The 22234-nt window shown below is 51.6% G+C and overlaps 1 protein-coding gene across 3 annotated transcripts in view; it reads right to left on the bottom strand.

Moving 5' to 3' along the window:
- The window catches only part of EDAR (ectodysplasin A receptor), a 92214-nt gene that overhangs the window by 5756 nt on the left and 64224 nt on the right, over positions 1 to 22234 (bottom strand). For 2 of the 3 annotated variants that reach the window (XM_059134274.1, XM_059134272.1), the window contains 7 exons: positions 16331 to 16416; positions 10281 to 10367; positions 8669 to 8794; positions 8479 to 8553; positions 8103 to 8175; positions 5454 to 5610; positions 4179 to 4239 (listed from right to left, as the gene is read on the bottom strand). In XM_059134274.1, coding sequence (XP_058990257.1) covers positions 4179 to 4239; positions 5454 to 5610; positions 8103 to 8175; positions 8479 to 8553; positions 8669 to 8794; positions 10281 to 10367; positions 16331 to 16416 — 665 coding nt within the window. The remainder of the gene's footprint in view (positions 1 to 4178; positions 4240 to 5453; positions 5611 to 8102; positions 8176 to 8478; positions 8554 to 8668; positions 8795 to 10280; positions 10368 to 16330; positions 16417 to 22234) is intronic. The other variant, XM_059134273.1, reaches the window with a different exon arrangement.

Here is a 22234-nt window from a genome sequence, read left to right as displayed (position 1 = left end):
AAGCTCATTGGCAGAATATAGACAGAGGAAAGAATTAGTTAACTGGATAATAGAATTGAAATTATTTATCTGAACAACAGATATAAAATAAACTAAAAAACAGTGTCCCAAGGACCTGTGGGGCTGAAACAAAAGATCTCACATTTGTGCCATGGAGACCTAGAAGAGGAGAGAGAGAGAATATGGATGAAAAAGGAAATAATGGCTGAAAACTTCCCAAACTTGGAAAGTGACATAAGCCTACAGATTCAAGAAGCTGAAAAAACCCCAAACAGGGTACACCCAAAGAAATTCACATCAAGACACATCATAAACTCTTGAAAGCTAAAGACAAAGAAGTCTTGAAGACAGAAGAAAAAAAAAAATCAACACCTTACCTACAGTGGAAAAGAATTAGAAGGTCAGTGGATTTCTCATCAAAAACCTGGAGACCAGAGGAACATGGCACAGTATTTTCAACTACTGAAAGGAAAGAACTGTCAACATAGTGTCCCATACCCAGTGAAAATAGCCTCCAGGAATGAAGGGGAAATCAAGGCAATCTCAGGATTAAGGGAAAACTAAGAATTTGTCACCAACGGAACTACCTTAAAAGAATGACTAAAAGAAGTTTCTCAACAGAAAGGAAAGCATGAAAGAAGGAAACTTGGAACATCAGAAAAGAGCATGGTAAGCAAAAATATTGGTAAACACAATAGCTTTCCTTTTCCTTTTAGGTTTTCTGAATTATGTTTGCTAGTTGAAACAACCGATGTGGTTCTGAATATATGTAGAGGAAATATTTAAGACAACTTTAAACAGGAAAGGACATAAAGGGAAGTTTTTTATATTTCATTCAAACTAGTAAAGGGATGGCCCCAATCATCCTAAAATAACTACAGAAAAGGCTATGTACTCAGAACTTATAAAATGCATCGCTCAAAACAACACCAAAATGGATTTCTAAAATATGTTCAAGTGACCCAAAGGAAAGCAGGAAAAAGAAAATAGAGAAAATGAAAAACAGAAACAAAAAAGAGTAAACAAAAAATAAAGTAGCAATCTTAAATGATAAACTAGACCCACACAAATATGCCCAAGCTGATTTTTGACAAAGGCACAAAAGCAATTCAACAGACAAAATATAGTTTTTCCCAAAAAATGGTGCTGGAGCTACTGGACATCTACAGGCAAAAACAACAAATGAACAAACAGCAAAACAAAACAAAACAAAAACTCACCTCAGTCTAAGTCTCACATCTTTTTATAAAAATTAACTCCAACTGAACATGGACTCAAAGGCAAAGCAAAATGATAAAGCTTTTTAGAAAACAATCACAGGAAAATATCTATGTGATCTAGGTCTAGGCAAAGAGATCTTAGCCTGGATACAAAAAACCCAATCTATAAAAAATACAATCTTATCAAAATTTCACCTTTCTATGAAAGACCCTATTAAGAGAATGGAAAGACAACCTACAGAGTGGAGAAAATAACTGCAAATCACATATCCAATAAAGGATACAGCAACCCCCCTCAATCCATTTGGAAAATGGGCAAAAGACAGAGTGAAACATTTTACTGAAGAGGACATACAGATGGCAGTGACCTCATGAAAAGATGCCGCATTAGGGAAATGTAAATTCAGACCACCATGAGATAAGAAAACACAACTGAGTGACTAAAATAAAAAACAGCACCACTACCGAATGCTGGCAAGAAAGTAAAGAAACAGGATGACTCACACATTGCTGGTGGGGATGCACACAGTACAGGCACTTCAGAAAACCATTTGGAGTTTTTTTTTTTTTTTTTTAAAGATTTATTTATTTCTTTGAGATAGAGACAGAGACAGGGAGAGCATGAGTGGGAGGGGCAGAAAGAGAGAAAATCACAGGCAGACTCTGTGCTGTGCCAAGCTTGGAACCCAAGGCTGGACTCGACCCTGAGATCACGACCTGAGTCAAAACCAAGAGTAGGACGCTCAACCCACCAGGCCACTCAGGCGCCCCAGCAGTTTTTAAAAACATAAAACATACACCTATCATACAATCCAACAACTGTACTCCTGGCATTTATCCAGTGAAACGATGACTTATATTCACATAAAAATATATTCATGGCTCTTTATAGTGACTTTATTCATAATAGCCCCAAAATAGCAACAACCAAGATGTTCTAAATGGATGAATGCTTTGACGAGTTGTGATTCGTCCATGATGTGGGCAGGCACTAGGGGTATGAGGAAAAATCCACAACACACAACAATCTGCATGAGTCTCCTGGGAATTAGGTGGAGGAAAAGGGCCTTTGGCAAGAGGCTATATGGTGCCTGAGTCCACTTAATGTTCACAAAATGACAAAACTGTAGAAATGAACAGATTAGCGGTAGTCTGTGGCTAAGGAGAGGTCGGGGAGTGGGGGAGAGAGTGAGGCTAAAAAGGGTATCCAGAGGGATCCTGTGGTGAAAGAAATGGGCTCTGCCTTTGGGTATCAATGTCAATGTTCTGATTGTGACTTTCAGAGATGGTTCAGGTGGGTGGTCTCATTGGGGAACACTGTGGAAAGGGTCCACGAGAACTCTCTGTATAGTGTCCTACCACCACATGTGAATCTGCTGTGATCTCAGAATTACAAGTTTAATTAAAAACAAACAAAAGAGGGGCGCCTGGGTGGCTCAGTGGGTTAAGCCTCTGCCTTCAGCTCAGGTCATGATCCTAGGGTCCTGGGATCGAGCCCTGCATCGGGCTTTCTGCTCTGCAGGGAGCCTGCTTCCTCCTCTCTCTGCCTGCCTCTCTGCCTACTTGTGATCTCTGTCTGTCAAATAAATAAACAAAATCTTTAAAAAAAAAAACTAAACAAATAAACAAAAGAAATGGATGCCGGAGACTCACCCCAGCCAAATTAGATCAGGATCTTGGGGCATTTGGGGGCTGGGCTGGGCAGAGGGCAGATAGTGGAAAACTCTGGGTGAATGTCTGGATGAATATACTATTTCCTCAAGACTGGGCACTGGTCTAAGGTTTTCTGCCTTGGTGATGTGAGGGTCCCTAAGGGTTGATAAGCATACCACACACCCCAGGCTGAGAGAGGGTGGTCAGGCACATGGGGCTCACACACTTCATCCTCCCAGTCTCACTGGAAAGTCTCCTCTTTTCTGTGGGGTTCCTGAAATTAATTTGAAAACCACTGTCCCAGGGGTGGGTGCTAAAAGCCAAGACATCTTTTGGAACAGAGAAGAACTTTCCAGGGTGATGGAAAGCAAACCTCAGACCATCCATCATAGGGCAGCCATGCCAGGCTTATCAGACATGGGGATTGTTCATTTGGAGAGATGCTGTGTTTCAACAGGCAGGCAAGTTGAGGTCTTGGTCCCTGGAAGTTACTTCTGGCTAAAGGAGCACTCAGCCAGCAAAGCTTCCCCGGGTTTGGTGTGCTGGGCTCCATTTCTGCGGAGAAATGAGAGGCCCCCTGGCTCCACTCCTCCTGCCTGGGCCAGACCCAGAAGTCCAAGGAGGGATGCCCGTGAGACCAGGATCAAGTGGCCTGGTGAGGCTGGGGAGCATTCCCTAACCTCAGCGATAAGGGGTTTTGTGAAGACAAAGGTAATTTAGAGCTTAGATTTGGAAGAAATGGGAACTGTGGATTCTGATTTTAGGTTGAAATGCTTATATTTCTAGTCCTGCTGCCCAGACACAACATGTAGTTGTTGTGAAACAGTCTGACTCTGCTGGCTCGGGAAGCATCTTTGAGGAGGGAAGCAGGTACCCAAGGAAAAGGCCTGCTAATGACTGGGTAAGTGACTGAAAAGACCAGTGCAGGGCAGCGTCTGACGGACACTGGAGGACGCCGGCTCCTTCCACTACTGTTCTCTCCTGACTCCATGGTCTGTCCCCCAGGGATGCTGTGTCCCAGGGCTGGCTGGGTGTCATCTCCTGGTCCTGAGAGGAAAAGGGGCTTGGGGAGTGCCACGGAAAAGGCCTTAAATAGTTTGATGCCAAATTCCATGTCCCTCCACACATGACGTGGGTTTGCCAGCCACTGGAATGAGGAACGTGACAATTTGGGATGGGTGGCCTTTCTGGTCCCCGTGGGACCTTGGGACTCCTGCCAGAGCCACCTCCTCCACACTGACGGTTGGGACAAGATTCTTGGGAGATCTGGCATACAGATCCCCAAACAGCATGTCCATGGCTTACCTTCAACGACTCCACACACATTGGCGTACACGTCCAATATCTTTTTCCTTCGACTTTGAATCTATGGGAAAAGTTAAGGGAATGTTAATTTTCAGAATAAGAGAAAGTGGAAGCCCACAAAAATGCCCGTTCTCCAGTGCAGTGCTGGCAGCTGCTCTCCCGACTGAGTCAGAAATGCTGACTGGCGCCCTCACATGACCGTCTCATCAGGAAATTCAAGCATCTTCCGTGTTCACAGAGGTGGAGCTGCTCTGTAGAGTGCCCTGGACGTTCAGGCTCACAGGACACCTGGCATCAATCTGTGTGGGAGGGTGAGTGGTGGGGACCCCAGCTGGCCAGTGGGGGCCTGAGACGCCATGGCTGTGTCTGCAGCCATCCACAGATTCTTCTCCCAGAGCCCACCGCTCCGGATAAGGACATGAGGCCAAGCTGGATCGGCACAGGAGGGGTCCTGGCTGAAAGTTCCCATGCCCCACAGGAGCTGGTACCTCTCAGAACAACTCCATAGACCTCCAGGGTCCCTGCAAGTGATGGCTGTCATGACAGATGTCCCCGGACTGAGAGCAGCACAGTGTGGAATCCCTGTCCGGACCAGCTTCCCAGGCGGGGACATGTTCACCACTAACAACATTACCTAGGCACACACTGACCTATGCTTGGATCAGGCTGCCAGTGAACCACGTGCTACACACTCAGGCAGCCTGGGCAGCGCTGTGCCCTCTGCCCGTGCACCCTGCCATGGCTCCTTCTCGGTGCCCTGCTTTGGGCGACAAGCTCTTTGGACCATTTCACATGCAAAATGCATATTATGTATGCATGAGTGTGTACACTCAGCAGTGTCTGTGTATGTGTGAGTGCGTACACTCTGGGTGTGTGTATGTGTGTGTGAGTGTGAATACTCTGGGTGTGTGTGTTTGTGTACACTCAGTGTGAATGTGTGTACACTCTGTGGGTGTATATGTATGTGTGAGTGTGCACACTGGGTGTATGTGTGTATGTGTGTGTGTTTTTTGTGGTTTTCTTTGGTCTGCTTAGACACATGCCCATACATTTACAAAGGTTTTTTTTGTCCTACAGTATTCCAAGCAATTTTAACATTTCTCCCTTTGCTTACTAGCTTCCATTTTCTTCTATAAAGCTAGATGATACAAGGACAAGTTTCCTATTTTTTTGCTTTCAGCCCCCCACCCTATCTAGGTTCCTGTGGTCGCCTGCCTCATGCCTCTGTCTCCCTGGGCGACAATGAGTGTGCAAGGTACTGCACTAGGGCCTCACCCCGGCTGACTTGGTGGCCGCCGACTTCTCCCGGGCCAGGTGGACCAGCGACAAGAGGCACAGCTCTGGGGAGCCCTGCTTGTCAGAGGCTGGCTCCTCGTCACTGTCTAGGCTCCGGCTCAGCAGCTGCTCATTCTCCGATGATGCGTCGTTCTCGCTGCGGGAACAGGAGGGTGCTTGTTAGCAGTGTCCCTGACACGTTCTCCCAGTGGGAAGACGATCGATTGGGGTGCAGGGACCAGCAGCTCCTGGGCACCAGGTGAGAGAGACATGCCGCACCCGCTACTCCTCGTCCTCTGCTCTCCTCCCAACTAGTGACCTGGCTGCAGGGTGGCTGCGGGGTCTGCTACAGGGCTGGGGTTTATCAGGGAGGGGGACAGCCTCCGCTTATCTGTCCCCCTGACCTGGCTCAGTTAAGCCTTCCTGAATAGGTCCCAGCTTCCTGTTTCAATGCAGGCCTGCTCCAAGTTCAGCCATGGGTCCAGAGGCAAACAGGTTTATGTGGCTGGCGCTGAATCTGGGCAAGTTCTCCAGAACAACCCAAAACAAAGCTGAATGAGCCTTCCTGGGGAGCCCCCCTGTTACCAGGGGGTGACCTGCTGAAACATGTGCACTGTGGGTGGGGTCACAGCAAGGGGCCTCAGGAGCTCCCCCAGGAAGCCAGGTGGGCCCACGTCCCACCACGGTCCACCGTCCACAGCCCTAGGCACATGTGGGTTGGAGCTGAAACTCTCAAAATCATTCCAAATATCTGAAAAACAACATTCTTTTTTTTAAGGCATCCTGTTTGCTTCCTGTGGTCTGGCTGACAATTTACAAAGAATTCTTCTTTTCTAGCCACAGGGTTACGGTAACGAAGCCCACAGTCAAATGCAACCCTAGAGGGGGATGCCGGTGAGGCCCAGTAAGTTCAGGGCTCTCTCGGAGCTGGCTGGCCTGCCGCTGTCCCCACCCGACAGCAGGCTAGGAACAAAAGCACAGTTGTCCCCAGAGACTACTGACAGCCCCAGGTCCTTCCGCTAAGGCCCGAGAGCAAACAGAGAGGACAGGATCTCTGTGCCTTGTCTTTTACAGAGTGACTGTCCTGTTTTCATTTTTATTTGATATTTACATATGAAACAAGTATTATTTTTCCAAACGTTCTTCCAAGTCCCCCTTTTCCCCAGTCCTTAGACGACACTTAAGACCTAGGGATACATCTCTGCCCTTTGGGTACTCTTCTCTCCTACTTTTGAGAATGAGCAAAGGCTGGAACCCAGAAGGGGAGAGGCTGCCACAACACGAGGCTGGGGCAGACGGGAGGGTGGAGGAGAGCCTCGTCCCGGGGATGCACACTGCAGAGCCATCCCCTGCAGTCTGGCCCAGCCTGGCCCAGCCTGGGGCTCGGAAACGGAGTTGGTGGGAACAGAAACACTCACAGGAAGTGACCCCACCTAAGGGATTGCCCAGGGGGATCCACACTTTCTTTTTTTTTTTTTTTCTTTTCTTTCCCAGCATGCCCAGATTTCATGATTTAAGTCTGCTTCCTGCCCTTGCGTCAGGGGTCTTGAGAGATGCTGGAGTTTTCTAAATGAGGTAACAACTTTGGAAGTGCTCAGTGAATGCCAAAGCTCTCCACGAACCCTGGATTCAGGACCCTTCCTACAAACGAAAGGCTTTGCAGGAGTCCACCAACCTCGGGAAGGTCCCAGGCCAGAGGCCAGGCCAGGAGACAGTGCTCCTCTGCTCTTTCTGTAATTAGTTTGGGGCTCCGCATGGCCTCTGGGCAAGAGGTGAGACAGGGGACCAACACCATGGGGCGGATTTGTGGAACCTAAGCAGGACAGAGTCTAAATGACCATCTAAGGGGGCAAAGGAAAAGTTGACTTTCCTCTATCCTGGATATTAAAGCCAGAGCTGATTCTACATCCTAATGTGTGGTAAATATGGAAAAAATCTCACATGTCCCAGTTCTTCCTTAAGAGGCCTTACTTCACAAGTGTTAATGGTTGGTCTGGAGTGTGCACAATATGGGCTGTGGGGCCAGACGGCCTGGACTGGTTCCCCGGCCCTGCTGCTCCTGGATGTGCTCAGAAACATGACAGCTTCTAAACTTCAGCTTCCCACAGATCAGGGTAATAAGAAGACCTTGCACGTGGGGTGCTCCCAGACTTAGCGTGGCACCCAGTGGGCAATCAGTCCCGGATGTCCATTAGCCATCATCATCACCAGCGCTGTTCAGGGTTTAGGGACACCAGTTCTGGCTTTAGCACTAGTGACACCAGTGTTTTTGTTGGCCATGGTGGGCTGCTGGAGAAGAAGGGGGCACTCTCTAGCTTTGGGTCAGAAAGTGGGTGTTGAAGAGGAAGGCCGGAGCAGGGGGTGGCAGGCAGCTGGCCCCGAAGCAAGGTGTTGACCAACTGCCCCTCACACTGCCTGGCCCCTGCTGCAGGTCAGAGGCGGCCCTGAGGCCTGGTACTCTCCTGCCTTGCTGGTCCCAGGGCCCTGCTCCCTCTGGAGCCTCCAGGCCAGTGGCCAGGCTTCTTGGGATGCTCCCCATCTGGCATGCCTACTCCTCTTTCTGCTCAGGACCCCAGGAGGATCCCTGACCTGACCTGGGGGTGGAGGCTGCCCCACCCCATGATGAGGGGCTGCTTTGGCTTGACTTACCTCTTGGCAGTCTTTACTGGAGCTGTCGTCAGCTTCTCAAATTCGTCCTTCTCGGAGAAAATCACCACACTGTCTGCAGGCAAATGAGAAGATTGGGGGGTGGGGGTGGGAACTGGAGTCAGCCCCTGGCTCTGAGCTCATCCGTCCCTGCTCCCCTTCACTTCCTCCTTAGCAGGCCTTCCCAGTGACTAAGCCACACCATCCCCAGGGCTAAGCGTGACGTGGGGCCCCCGACGCCTCTCCCTGTAGCCGTGTTCTAGGTGGCATGAGAGTGCCAGCAGCTGGGAGGCCAGGCTTCTCTGGGGGGGGGGGCAAGGGGGGCACACAACCTCCACCCTAGATGGACACCCGTGCTTTGGAGGTTCGGTTTGCAGACCTTGGGCCTCTTTCTTCTCCTCTTCCTTGCTCACTTGGGCTTCCACGCTCTTCACTGGGTGGCTGGTGCAGCAGGCTGGTTGGAGAAAGGGAAGGTGTGAGGAGTCTGGCTTGTGGACTGGGTAAGCTGGCAAAACCATCAGAGAGCAAGGGTGTGCGGGGAGGGAGTGGGGACATCGGGGACCAGTCACCTGGAGCAGAAGGCTTCGTCTTCATGATGTAGAACATGATGATGAGCACAATGGCTATGGCCATGATGAAGATGGTGGACATGGCAATAATCAGGGCGGTGGCCAGGTGTCCTTGTCCTGAGAGCTCTGCTGGAGGCAGGGAGAGAGGGCAACACAGAGCTCAGGACTCCCTACAGGCACCCCTGAGGCCCACAGAGTCCGCCCTCCAAGAAGACTGCAGTGCCTACGGCAGGGGACGCGTCTGGGAGACCCTCAGAATCCCAAATGCTTGCTCAGCCTCAGGTTTGCCTTGGCTACCGTTTCCGGAACCCTGGCTGGTCTTAACTGAGGCTGATGATGACGCATCTGGAACGCCGGGCTTTGGGTTTGCTCAGTTGTTCCTGAGGTGCTTACTCTTGGTGCTACTACTTTGGGAGCCTGGGGTGGGTTGGGATGTAGAGAGGAAGCAGCCCACGAGCACGTGTCCTGAAGACAGTTAGTCCCATCCAAGCAGAAGTCGCCTCTGAGAGCCAGAGATTCGAACCTTGGCTTGATGCTGTCCCATGTCTCATGCAATTTCAGCCTAAGTGTCAATAATCAGCCTCCCAGGGCAAAGGTGGGGCAGGCGCTGCCGCAGCTCTTCCCCTGTTCTGTCACCCCCACCACTGGGTGCCCTTCCCCAGGGGAGTCTCATTGGTTTCCCCCATAATCCCTGCTGTCAACATGTGCAATACCCTGACACTCGTTCTCTGAAATAAACAGGATTCTGGTCCTCATGAGGCAGGACCCAGGTGACCCACCATTTCCACAGGGAAGGGACAAGATCTAAAGCACCAGGGACTCCCTGAAGGAGGCAGCGGCTGTTTTGTAAAGATGTGCCAGGGCTCATAGGCCCGGCGCTGCTGGTTTCCGTGCCTGTCTTCCCGGGCGGGTGTGCCTGCAAGAATTCACTGTTTGGACCCCAGGAATGGATGCTATAAATGATTTAATATTTGCTGTGTTGTGTGCTGTTCCCTGCCCCCAACCGGGGGCCTGGTGGAAATAAGAGTCCTATATCCTGGCCAAGTCTTCTTGCTCTGATGCTCTGCGAATGTGCAGGAAGGCCAGGTTCGGGTGGGCGAACCTCAAGGCGACCTGGGCCTTAAATAGGCTTAAATAATGGACGGCACTGAAACTGCCAGATGGTAGAAAGGAGCAGCGTGAGACAGCAGGAGGGACCAGCCTCAGGGGCCTCCTCCCTCCTCAAAGCCTTTCCATCCCTAAGGGATTGGAGAGCAAAATGTAGTTCTTGGTAACACATAGGCAAGTGCTGGGCTCTGCAGGTTGATCTGAAAGCCAGCAACAGAATGGCTGCTGCCATCAGGCCCAGCCACAGCCAGGAAGCTCGTTCTTTGCCGCCCAGGCGCCCTTCCCCGGAGCGCCACCCCGCCCCTCTAGGTGTGCCTTTCTTGCCAGTGTGTTCTAAGGGGCCGAGGGCGCCCACGGAGAGATGGATTTCCGTCCTTGCAGAGATCTTGACCGACTTCCCACTCCTGGGGGCACCGAGGAGCCCCAGTGCCGTTGCAGGCTCCCACTTTGCGTTCATTTTAGCCCCTTATTTGCAGCTGGCTACCTGAAGAAGCACTATCCGTACCTTTGTGGGCATGCTGGAAAGGAGACAGGGTGCTGCTGCCGGAGGTGCTGGGGAAGTTGGCTGAGACTCCAGGGCTGGCGCCTGCACCTGCAAGGGAAACCCAGTCACTGCGTGTTCCCCAGGATGACCTGGACAGACCCCACCTTCGAGGATTGAAGCAAGGTGTGGCCGCAGATCCGGGAGATCTAGAATTCTAGATTACATGGGTGTTGCAGCGGGGTCGGCGGACAGGGAACGTGTTCATTTCTTAGCGTGTGTCATAATCTTTAATGAGCACTTTGACCTCCCAAGGGTTGTTCTTCAGGAAGAAGACACATAAGTAAATCTGCTAAGACTAAACAGTGGTGTCTCACCAACTTCACTTTTCTATGAATGAAAGTAAAATATATGCCATCTACAGAGACGAGAAGAGTCCGTATATATATAAAAGGGTAGGAGGAAAATAATACTTGAGAAATTTCTTCAGCTATGTAAAACAGGAGTGCATTTTTAATCCCCTTTCTAGTTATAAAAGTAATATGTGTCATCATTAAAACTCAGGAGAAAATAGGAATCACTGACAGCGTTACCACCTGAGATTACAATTTGGTATGTTTTCCTTTAGGATTTTCCTGTGATTAATTTTTGTAAAGACTTGTGACCAAACAGTTTAAGAGCAGAGGCATCTCCTCTTTGCTGCTTCCGGAGCCCAGGGACCCAGCTTATCTGGAGGTCCTGGCCTTGGGTCCTTCACCGGGTCTCTCTTCCTGCGGGGCTGCCTCAGGTGTAGATGCTGGCGGGCACAGACCACTGCCCAGTGAACGGGGTGGTCTCTGCCTCCTGCAGGGCACCACGAGTTCTGTGGCTCCTGCTTCTTTCCTTCTTTCTCAACTACTGGTCTCTGGGCTCACTTCTTAGCCCTCCCACCATAAGAGAGGCATGCTGAGGGGTGCAACGGGTTTGGAAGCAGCAGGCCTGCCTGCGGGACAAGAGTGCTCACCAGTACGGGCAGCCCTTGAATGAACGCAGACTGCAGAGCTGACCTGCTCAGAACAGAGGCCGCCCATCCTAGCCCAGGCCCCCCACCAGCTCTCAGGCCCATGGCCACACCCCTTGTTCCTTTAGTGGCTGCCCTCTGAGGCCATGGGAAGCCGGACAATGGGACATGGGAGTGGGAGGATGTCTGAAGCAGGAACACTGCTGATGACAGTTGGAAGGGACTATTCTGCTTCCTCTACTGGGCCTTCCTGTGCCTGCGGTTCCCTGGGAGGGGCCTTGCTGGTGTCCAGAGCTTAGAGATGTTCCTTTGCCTTTCTGGAGGACAGATCAAAGCTTTCTCCTGCCCCCCAATCCCTAAAGTCATGACAGCTCTCAGTGCAGACCACGAGGCTCCCCTCCAGTGTGGGACAGGAGATTTCAATGGCATCCAGTCAAGTGCTAGAAGTGACATGGGGCATGGCTTCAAGCAGAACCTGCTTTCCTTTTTAAAAGAAAACATGACACTGAAAACAAAGCTAATCTATCGGTTTGGTAAGGGACTGAAGGGAGCTTAAGCTATTCCTCAGGGGAAAAAAAATACCCGTGGGCTCTCTTTGTGGATTTGTCATCTTTGTCTCTTCTTGTCCCTTTCTGCCAGGGCTTGCTGGCCAAGGCTGGGTGACAGGGGCTGGGCTTGGGGACACACATGTGCCCAGGCCTGTGGTCCAGGGAGGAACAATGAGAACAGCCGGGCTGCACGCAGACTTCGAGAGATGCCTTTGCGCCGGCTGGCAGGGCTGCTCCCATGGCAGCAAACACCGCATACAGGCCGGAGCACGTCCACAGGTGTACTAGACGTTCCCCTAATTGAGCTCCAGCCAGGGTCAACTGAACAGCCCTGGGCTGCAGGTGCTGGGTGGGGTGTGCGCGGCTGTTCCATGATCCCTGAGCCGACCAGGAGAACGTTCTGTTCTGAGCACATCCCAGAGGGAGGGGGAGGATGGGCGGGAAGACAGAGGTCTATCAATCTGGGCAGGTGCCTCCAGGACAGCATGCCACAGCCACCAGGTCCCTGCATGGCAAGTTCCCCCGCTCTAGTCTAATGAGTATTTGGTGTCTGGACATTCCTCTCCCCCTGCACTCTGATATGTGCTGTGTTTTGGGTTCATTTGGTCTCCTTGGAACAGAGCATTAGATGGAAGTGTTCTTCAGTTGTTGTTTCCCCTGGGTGGTCCACTCCCGATCCATTTTTCCCTGCATAATGCTCCCACTGGAGCCTAGCTTTGAGCAAGCAGAGGGAAGACCCTTTAGGAGAGGAGTGAGGGAGGGTTGATGGAAACTGTGGTCCCGGAAAATCGGCATGGATTTCCACACCAGGCTACCTTAAAACGAAAGTCGGTGGGGCCTGACTCCACCCGGCTCACTGGTGTCCTCGGGCCAGCACTGACTTGGGACAATCGGTGCAGGAGCTGGCGCCCCGGGCAGTGTTCATCCACCTTCCTCAAGAGGACTTTGAGAGCTATAAGCATGTGGCTTAACGCAGTAATGCTTGCATTCAGTGCGATGACAGGATTTACGGGGCCTTTGAGGTTTGTTAATCCACACAATTTATAAATATGTTGTACGTCTTAAAAACTGCTGGGATTCTCTGCAGGGGGCAAGCAGACTGGATTTTCAGGAGTGATTTATTGATTCTTAAGAGTCGTTGGCGAGGGTGTCCCCCGGCTGCTGCGGCGGCCTAGCGCCCCCCAGTGGCGGATCCTGGAACAATGGGCAGAGCTGTTGGAACCTGGCTGCTCCAAGTGAGATTTTCCTGCAGTTTACTGGAAATACAGCCTGGGAATCCACCCCAGACCTGCTGTGTCAGGATCTTTTTTTTTTTTTTTAACAGGACCCTGGTGACAGGTGTATGCACTCAAGTTGGAGAAACAGTGTGTTAGAAACAGCTGGCCGCTGGTCTTTGGGGACATGAAGGCTTCACATTTGAGTGGCATTGCTGTTGGGCATCGCACGATGGCATCTGCTTTCGTGAGCAGACTTTTCCAAAAGATGAGTCCATCTTGGGCCTGGCACACGGCTTGGTGTCAAAATAAAAATTAAGAGGAGTGTTCATAAAAATGATGACGATGGGACAAGTGAACTGCCGTGCTGGTCCCTACAACACTCTGTGAGGGAGGGCTTCTGCCAGTGGGGTCCCAGGAGAGCAGATGGAGGACAGGATGTGTGGCCTGAGGGGGCCTGGGAGGCCTGGGCTGGAGCCATGCCCACCCACCGGGCTGGGGACCTGCCTCCTGCTCCCTAAGTGCCATGTGTGGCACTGTGGCAGCAGGTGACGTGCCATCCCAGGATGGGGAAACTGAGGCACAAAATTAAGTAACTTTCCCAAGAGCTACGAAATCCAAATCTGAAAGCACACCATCTCTTCCTTGCTATGACCCCAGGCCATTCCTGTGTCATTACAACACGGATCCCTTCCATGCCAGCTTTCTGGCACGAGTTCTCATGACTTCATTTCTCAGGAAAGAAAGAAAGCCAGACAGTGCTGTTTCACCAAGGGGATGTCGCTCTTCGACTTCACTGAAAAATAACCGAAGGGCTTCTTCTCTCTCTTCCATCTGGTGCTGATTTGCCAGGACACACAGTGGTGTGATGGAAGTGGCTGCGGTCACTGCGGTGTGTGGAAGGAAGCCTTACGCTCTCCTGATGGGCAAGTCACAAGCAAGGGAGATGGGGAAGCCTTTCTCTCAAGGCTCTTCAGCACTCTGGGGGTGCCCCAGGCATCTGGGGGCCTTCCTGTTGGGCTCTGGTGGTTTAGAGAAGAGTCCTCCTTTACATGTGCTTTGTGGTATCAATACTCTAAGCATTTGGGGCGTGGCTGTGTCAGCCCTATTGGTATTTTCTCAATGGTCCAGGAGAGGAAATAGACAGAGGGATTGTGGCTTGCAAGGTGTTTTAGAGTCCCCTGAGTACCAGGCTCTGGAGCAACTTCCAATAACTTCTGTTTCCATCAGGTATGACCACGGGTCCAAAGTTCGTAACCAATGGCCCCATGGCCTGACACTTCACAGAGCCATGTGCTGAACCTGCTCTTACTCCAAGATGGGAGAGCACTTGCCACACAGAGAAAGAGGGGAGCAGCTCTCCAGGAAGCAGCACCTGGCCAGCTGTCTGTGCTGAGGAGCTCCCGACCAGGGCACCCGGGGTTCCCCTTGCACAGGTGTCTTCTTGGGAGCTGCCTGTTGTCCCTGGCTGCTCCAGATGTAATACACGCAGCGCACGCTTTCCCCAGGTCTGTGCCAGCTTCTCTGACCACGGGTTTGCACAGTCCAGTACTCACTGACTCAACGTAGCTTTGTGCAGCAAGGGCCCAGGGACATCACATCAAAACCAGGGGAAGTGTCTCAGGTTGGAGGCCAAGGCGCTCTTGGCCACTGACTGCAGGCTCAAGAAGGACAGTGCCTGGTGGGGCTCGGGCAGCCAGCTGACGACATCAGGGTCTGATGCATGAGGTTTCCCTGAGTTCCTGGTTTTCCTGGGGTGACCTTGTCAGGGGCAGGCCTGGGAGTTTGAGTCCCAAGGTTTTCATGGAGGCTATAGTCACAACCAGATTTTCTGGTTCCATCTGCTGCTCCTGAGCAGGGGTTTGGGGTCAAAAGGTCCCTGGACTGAGGATGGAGCAGAGGGGTGCAGAGCCCAGAGCTGGAGAGGATAACCCTCATGTCCACACTTGAGGCCCTGACCCAGATGGGGCTCCGTGCACCAAGTCATCTGTCAAGACCTAGCCCGTTGCCTCTCCCCATATCCCACACGGACACACAGAGGTCTGGTTGGTTGCACCCTGACTCTAGGTTTCAGTGGTTTTGCTGGCCCCTTTCGGGGATGATTGCTACAAACCTGCTGTGAGGCCTTACTGGGAGCTGGTTTTCAGTTATGCAATTCAAGGGTGAAGTTAGGGCAGGGATGCACTCCTAGAAGTGTCCAGGGCTCAGGGGCTTAGCTCTCTCTCCATGTGATGGACCCCACTGTCAGATGGCGTGAGGAGGGAGGTGACCTTCCAGCTGGCCAGGTGGTTATGGAAGTCTCGCATAGGGACAAAACCTGCGTGTGAGCTGTGTTCCAGGTTCCACAGGCCGAGGGCCTTTTCAACATGGGTGGGCAGTGCCTGACATCTTGGTGAGGGCTCCATTCATCCCAGAACTATCTGGTATTGAATTGGTCAGGATTCCTTAGCAGGAGACCGTGGTGTGGCAGCTGACTTCAACACAGGATCTGCTGGCAGCCTGGAGCCCTTGGGCCTCCTCTAATTTGTGAATTAATGAGCATGTGGCTGGGTATAAAGCTCCACTTTAAAGACACACAAATCCATGACTGCTGGGGCATCTGCTGAAGCAACCTAGGAAAGAGGGGGTGCACCCCTGACAGTGAGGGTGGGGCTGGAGGAGAGCAAGGAAGGGCTCCTGCGGCCAGGGACAGCTGTCCACCCACCCACCTCCATGGTGTCTCTCCAGATCACAGCTCCAAGCGGCCACACACTACATTCTCCGGAGCAGAACTCCCTTCCTCACAGAGACATGCAGTGAGGACTAACCAGAAGGAAAACAGGAAAGCACCAGCCCACAGCTGGCCTCAGAACTCGTGAGCCTCACTGCTCATGCGGGCTTCGTGGAATCTGGTTCATTCACTGTGACCACTCCTCACCTTTCCCTTGGCCTTACCTGCTTTGAAAATACATGTATGAGAACTTAGGATCATCTAGTGCTTTGCAGGACGTGGCAAAACACCTCAGCAACTGTGATCTCATTGGTTTTTCCAATAATTGCATGAGAGGGCGGTTCAGATTTTTGTGTCCCCGTGTCACAGATGAGAAAACTCTTTCCAGGTGGCAGGTGACTGACTGACCTAAGTCTCATGCTATAGCAAACCTCCCTTCAGGGACCTGCACCCAGCTGACCAGTCCACGGAGCATTCCTGGTCTTGCCCTCACTGTAGTTCATCTGTCCAGGTGCTGGGACTGGTTTTCTTCTCCCTCCCCGGGTAATGAGAGATACAGTGTAGAAGCAGTACAGTTCTGATGGCAGGATAAAAGCACTCACATTCCTTGGTGTTGGGGGGTGCCAAGAGGCAGGAGTAGCAGACCATGCCATAGATGTTCCTGGGTCTGTTTTCCAACATGTAGTAGCTGCAGGAAGGGGGAGACAAGACAAAGCAGACAGTTGAGCCTGGTGTCACTATAGGCAATCACTGACCACTTGGCATGCCCATGATTCAGGCATGATCCTAGCATCACCAAAGTCAGAAATGAGACATACACCTTGGGAATCAGGAGCCCTCGGAGCCAGCAGCCCATTTTTACCACTGAGTTTCCTCAGGAGTTTTTGGTATGACTTGACCCACTGAGCCACCCCAGCGCTCTTTTGGTATGACTTGAAATGGAACATTCTTTTTCCAATATTGGGGCACGTTGGGCCTTTCCGTCTCTTCTCCTGTTTGGCTCTTTTCACTGATGGATTTGCTCAGAGTGTGAGTGATCATCCTGTCCCCACCATTGGTCACTGGGGTATCTGCCAGTAGACCCCAATTAGCTCTCTGGGTGTCCCAGACAGCGAACCAGAACCCCCTGTAGGAGGAGGACGCTCAATCCAGCAAGTGCCCATCTCATAGCCTTTAGCCTGGTGGGATTACTGGTGAATGCATCTCTGAGCCCCTCAGACACGGGCACTTTCCAGACCTCCTGCAGGCCTGCTGAGTTTGGACAGAGGGGGTCCGCAGTGGACAGAAGGACAGCAGTAGCATGTAGAGAGGTCAGCACAGAAGGCCTTCGGAGTGGCCCGGCTTACAACCAGGTCATGACTGACATTCCTTTGCCTGAGGGCAAGCGCTCACACCGGGGCTGGAGTGTGAAGGAAGAGGACAAATCATTCCCAGTAAAACAGGGAGTCCTTTCCCCCCATTGACACTGGGAAACTCGAAAGATGTGGCATCAATGTGGCAGCTGCAGTGACCGTGCTCACCCTCAGGATGCCCTCCCTGCTGGGCTCTGCACCCTGGGTCAGAGCTCCCTATGGGACCTGCGACCCTGTCGACCCAGCCATCCTCGCTTCCGGCGCTCACAGCTCTGGCTCCTTTCCACCCTCAGACTTTGGCACTTCTCTTGGCGCGTGCCTGCTTTCCATAAACACACATTCGGCGATGATCATGGAGCCATTTATCACATCATGAGAGGTCGATTAAGTAACATAAGCTGGTGCCAAAGTTTTCCCTCATTACAATTCAAGAGATGAAAAATCCCTCTGCACTACTGGATTTTTCCATGGTTGGTTTTTAATCTCTTTTATACTAGCCGTGCACACTCAGGCCCCCGCTGATGGCGGGGGAGGTGTCAGCGTGACAGGGGTGCGGGACGGGGGGCTGTCTTTGGACTCCAGCCGCCATAAGCTGGACCATTACCAATAACATTATGATCATAATTGCCTGCCCTTCCTCAGGGCCTTTTATCCTCAGATCCCTGTGTATCTCGTAAACATTACTTAACCAATCTCAAAGCACCCCTCAGAGAAGCCACAACAGCCAGTTTTCCAGTTAAACCTTCTGGAAAAAGCCTCTCTCAAACACACATGCTGCCACCCTCCAGAAGCCATCTGGGCCTGGGACGCAGGAAGCAACCATGGGGCCTTGGCGCATCTGCTCCTAGGAGGCGGCCTGCCTCTGTCTGTGTGTGGCCTCACAAGGGTGACAGGATCCAGGTCAGCTGCCAGATGTCTGACATCCAGACCCAGTGCTGGCACTGGGGGACCCTGAGCCACATCCCCCCACCTCCAGTACAGTCTGCTGCCAGGTCAGGACTGTCTCCGTGCCTGACCAGGGAGTCCCTCAGGGCCAGACTCATTCATCGCTGTCCTCCTGGCCTTTGTGCTGGGTACTGAGGAGGGACAGTTTCAGGCCAACATCGGTTGGAAAAATAAATGAATGAGATGAAATTCTTCTCCATGGAAGTTCAAAGTTCACAGACTGAGGGAGTTCTGTGCCTCTTTCCTCCCTTTTTAAAAACCAGAACCTCAGAATTCTGAGCCCCAGGGGCTGAGCTCAGTCTTAGATGAAGAGCCATAGCCCCCCAGTGGGTGGGGCATAGCCGGCTCAGGACAGCTCCCCTTGGGCTCCAGGGAGGCCTTGGTCCACCCTTGCTGGGGGGTCCGGTCTGCTGCCCCTTGTCAGCACAGGGCTCCTTCTCGCTCCCAAGTGGCTCTGCCTGACTCCCACGGGGCCTCTCAACAGCAGGCCTCCCGTCCTGACTGTATGTCCGGACCAAGCTGTGTGACGTATTAAATAACTTGGCCAAGAAACAAAATACCGGGACTATCCATTTAAAAAAAAGTAAGTCGGCTCCAGGCCGCCATTGTGGGATCGCACTGCTGGAGTTGGGGTGTTGACTACCTCACACACTTCCTGGCATGGTCTGCTGTGCTGTGAGTGCTTCCTTTTCAGGAAGAGCCTCAGCAACTCTTGCTGCAACTTACTCCCAAATCTCTCATCCTAGCTGCGCGGACGTGTAGAATAATTGTTTGGGGGCCTCCTTCTGACCCATTCCCAACAGTTTGAAGCTGGGCGTTCATTCAGGGTCTGTGGCCCTGACAAAGAGTATTGGGTCCCCCCGTCCTTTTGTAGAGGCTTAATTTCCTATACTTCCATCTATGTTTAGACTTTTCTTAGTTTTTTTCCTTTTCTTTTTCTTTCTTGTTTTTTTCCTTGAAGGTTGATTAAGGTAAGTAGACGAAGATAATACCCAGTTTAAATGGGGCCTTTAGGGGCACCTGGGTGGCTCAGTTAAGCAGTTGCCTTTGGCTCAGGTCATGATCCTGGGGTCCTTGGCTTGAGCCTCATGTTGGGCTTCCTGCTCAGCGGGGAGTCTGCTTCGTCTTCTCCCTCTGCCCCTGCCCTGCTCATTCTCTCTCTCTCTCAAATAAATAAATAAAATCTTAAAAAAAGATAACTGGGACCTCTATAATCTTCTATGAAGCGACTGACTTCCTCCATGTCAATAGATATATAGATTTCCTCCAAAGACTTCCTTTCCTAAGCTTGTCGTGGATGCCACTGAGCCATCGGATGCTCTGTCTTCCCACACAATGTGGTATGTAGACCCGTGTCTTTGCTTGGTCCTCCAATTGCCCCACAATGCCTCATCTGATGGGAGTAGACGTGAGGTGGAAGCCGGCCAGCAGAAGGTGAGATGGGCCATAGCCAGCCTGGGTAAGCTGATGCCCAGGTAGGGGGCAGAGGCAGGCTACGAAATCCAGCCTTAGCTGTCTTCCTCTTCTCCTGTTTTTGTTCCTGGTCCTCCCACGCAGCCTTCTCCACAGGAAAGCTCATTGTTCTGCCAGCCTCTGAGCCACACAATGGTGCACAGCACAGAGGCCAAAGGAGAGGGAGAGCGTGCCTGCCAAACCACAAGGGGGCCAGGGCCAAGGCAACCTGTGGCGTTAGGAAGGCAGCTCTGAGGAGGCCTGCGCTGCAGCCTGGCAGGCACGCGGACTAGGAATGAAAACAGCCTTTCACCGGGCCACCAACACCAGCTTACTAAAACTCCTTTACTCCTCCCCTGTAACACGGCATGAGAGCTTTACTTGTTCCCTAGACCTAGGGCAGGTACCAGGAGGTGGGAGGCCCCGCGGCCCTCCCCTGACATGCACCGAACTCCACAGAGCCTGTAGGAGGAGGCTGGGGGACGAGAGGCACAGCAGGGGCCTTTTGTGGCAGTGGCCTCGGGGGCTGGGGGTGACAAGGTCAAACCGGAAACCAGCTACACCTTCACGTCCGTGGAGCAATGTGAGGACACACTGCTATGCAAGTCCAGATGTGTCTCCTCACCTACTCTGCGAGGGTGTTGGGGGCCGAGACAAGGTGTGGAAGAAGCGGGTCGCTCTTCTTATGGAGCAGGGAGGGAGTTACTCAAGACTTCAGAGCTGGGAACACCCATTTAAGAGTAGAGTATAGATGTCAGCTTCCCCACTAATTCTACACAGTTATCTTTTGAAGCCTTCTAGAGGCAGGGCACGCACAACCACTGGCAATCCTCTTTCTGGGAAATGTACGAGGGCCAAAGAAATTGTATTCACTGCCACAGCACAGCCCTTCTCGTGACAGCGCTGGCACCTGCACTGGTCCCAGGGCTGTGCTTTCTGGCGAGAAAGTATCTGTGGATCGAGGTAAGGATGAAACAGGTTGCTCCAAGTTCATAATGGCTGCCCCTTTTAGATCACCTGGAATAGTATCATGGCTGTATCTCCCAGACCACTGTGGGATGTATGCGTGGTCTGGGCTGCAGCTGTGCGGCTGGGTCAGAGCTGGCAAGGTTGAGGATGAGCCTCTGTTCAGTACCTACCCATGCTCCCCCTCTGTGAGGCTGCCTCACTGGAGGAACCTGTCTGGACCAGTGGCTCCCACGCCATTAATGCAGAGATGACTTCCAGATCTGACCTGAGCTTCATACCTGTTTATCCATCTATGTGTCAGAGTCCTTGGTCTGGAGGCTACAACCACCTCAAATGCACATATGCATCCTCCATCTTCCCTCCCCCTTCTCTCCACTAATCCTAATCCTCCTGTATCCCACCTCCCAGCAAATGGCATCAATGTCCTCACAGGGGGCCAAGGCTGCCATCTGAGATTCCTCTTCAAGATCTCCTCCTCCGAAACCCCAATGCCCTGGGTCTGCAACTCCAATCTGTGCTATCTTCTAGTGAACTCTCAAATTTTTCCTCTCCCTCTGACTTCCAAGGCTCCCATCTGGCCCCAGTTCTCACAATGCCTCTGGGCTCCATGTCTTCCCTATGCGGCACATTTTTCCTCACTGCTGCCAAGAAGATTGTTCCAAGGTACTGCCCAATCGTGTCCTATCCCAGTTTAAAGTCTGCATGGTGGCCCGCTTCAGCATCGAGCTAAAGACCAGTGTCTTCCACATCATTTTCCAGAGCCATTTTCTCTCTGGCCCCGACCTCCCCTCACTGGTTTCTCCATACCTCCATGGCTGCACCTTCCATGTCACCACAGGGACCCTCATCTTCACATCCCACCAGGTTGCTTGCCCCTTTGAGCTTTGTCCTGAATCTCTTGGAGAGCTCTGTCCTAGTTCTTAGCCTGACCAACTCCACCGTCCCAACGTCACCCTAAGAAGTCTTCAGAGACCCCTCCTGACCCACCTACCTAACCATTAAGGGAGGGGTCCTTCCTGGACTTCTAGAACACCACCGCACGATGCTGGGGTCACTGATTTCCTTGTCTCACTCTCTCACAGAAATGAGGAACTATGTCCTTCCTCTTGGCCTTACAAGCGCTGACCTGATAGGCTCTTAGCTCACGAGTTTACTAACGCAGATGCAGGAGCAGTTAGGCTAGGCTGTGATGGTCAGGTCAGCTCCTCACACTGAGGGGCTCTCAAATAAGTGAGGATTTTTAAAAGAGGATTATTTGCTTTCCAAGGTGAGCATGGCAATGTGTGCACGCTTTTCCTTGGCATACCTATAGTTACTCCATGAAACTCTGTCTTTCTTTCCTGAATTATGCATCTGCACCAATAAGAATAAGTGGTGATGAAGTTTCAGGAAGCACACGGGTTCTCAGTACCCACTTAATGGGAAGACAACACTGAATTTCTCTCCTTTAAGCACAGCACCTGTGCACCAGAGTCTCTCAATGGATGTTTGTACCATTCATTGGGTGGGAATGCCTAGCTTCTGCTTCTTTTAACATGTTCCTTTTGGTGAAGCCTGCACTAATGCAATAACGTCAACAACCAAATTAAAGACTTTCAGCTACAGAACTTTTATTTTTATCATATTCTTTAAGAGAACCATCTAATATCTTCCCTAGGTATAGCTACCTGCTTTTTTTTTTTTTTTTTGCATATTGAAAAATAAGGCTCTACAACAAGGTTCCCTGCTTTCTTTATTCATTTTACCGATGTGTTTGAATCACATGCTGTGTCAGGGACACTGACATGG

This window comes from Mustela lutreola, chromosome 9 (genome assembly GCF_030435805.1).
Source record: "Mustela lutreola isolate mMusLut2 chromosome 9, mMusLut2.pri, whole genome shotgun sequence".
Taxonomy (NCBI): Eukaryota; Metazoa; Chordata; class Mammalia; order Carnivora; family Mustelidae; genus Mustela; species Mustela lutreola.
This window is presented reverse-complemented; position numbering and strand designations above follow the sequence as displayed.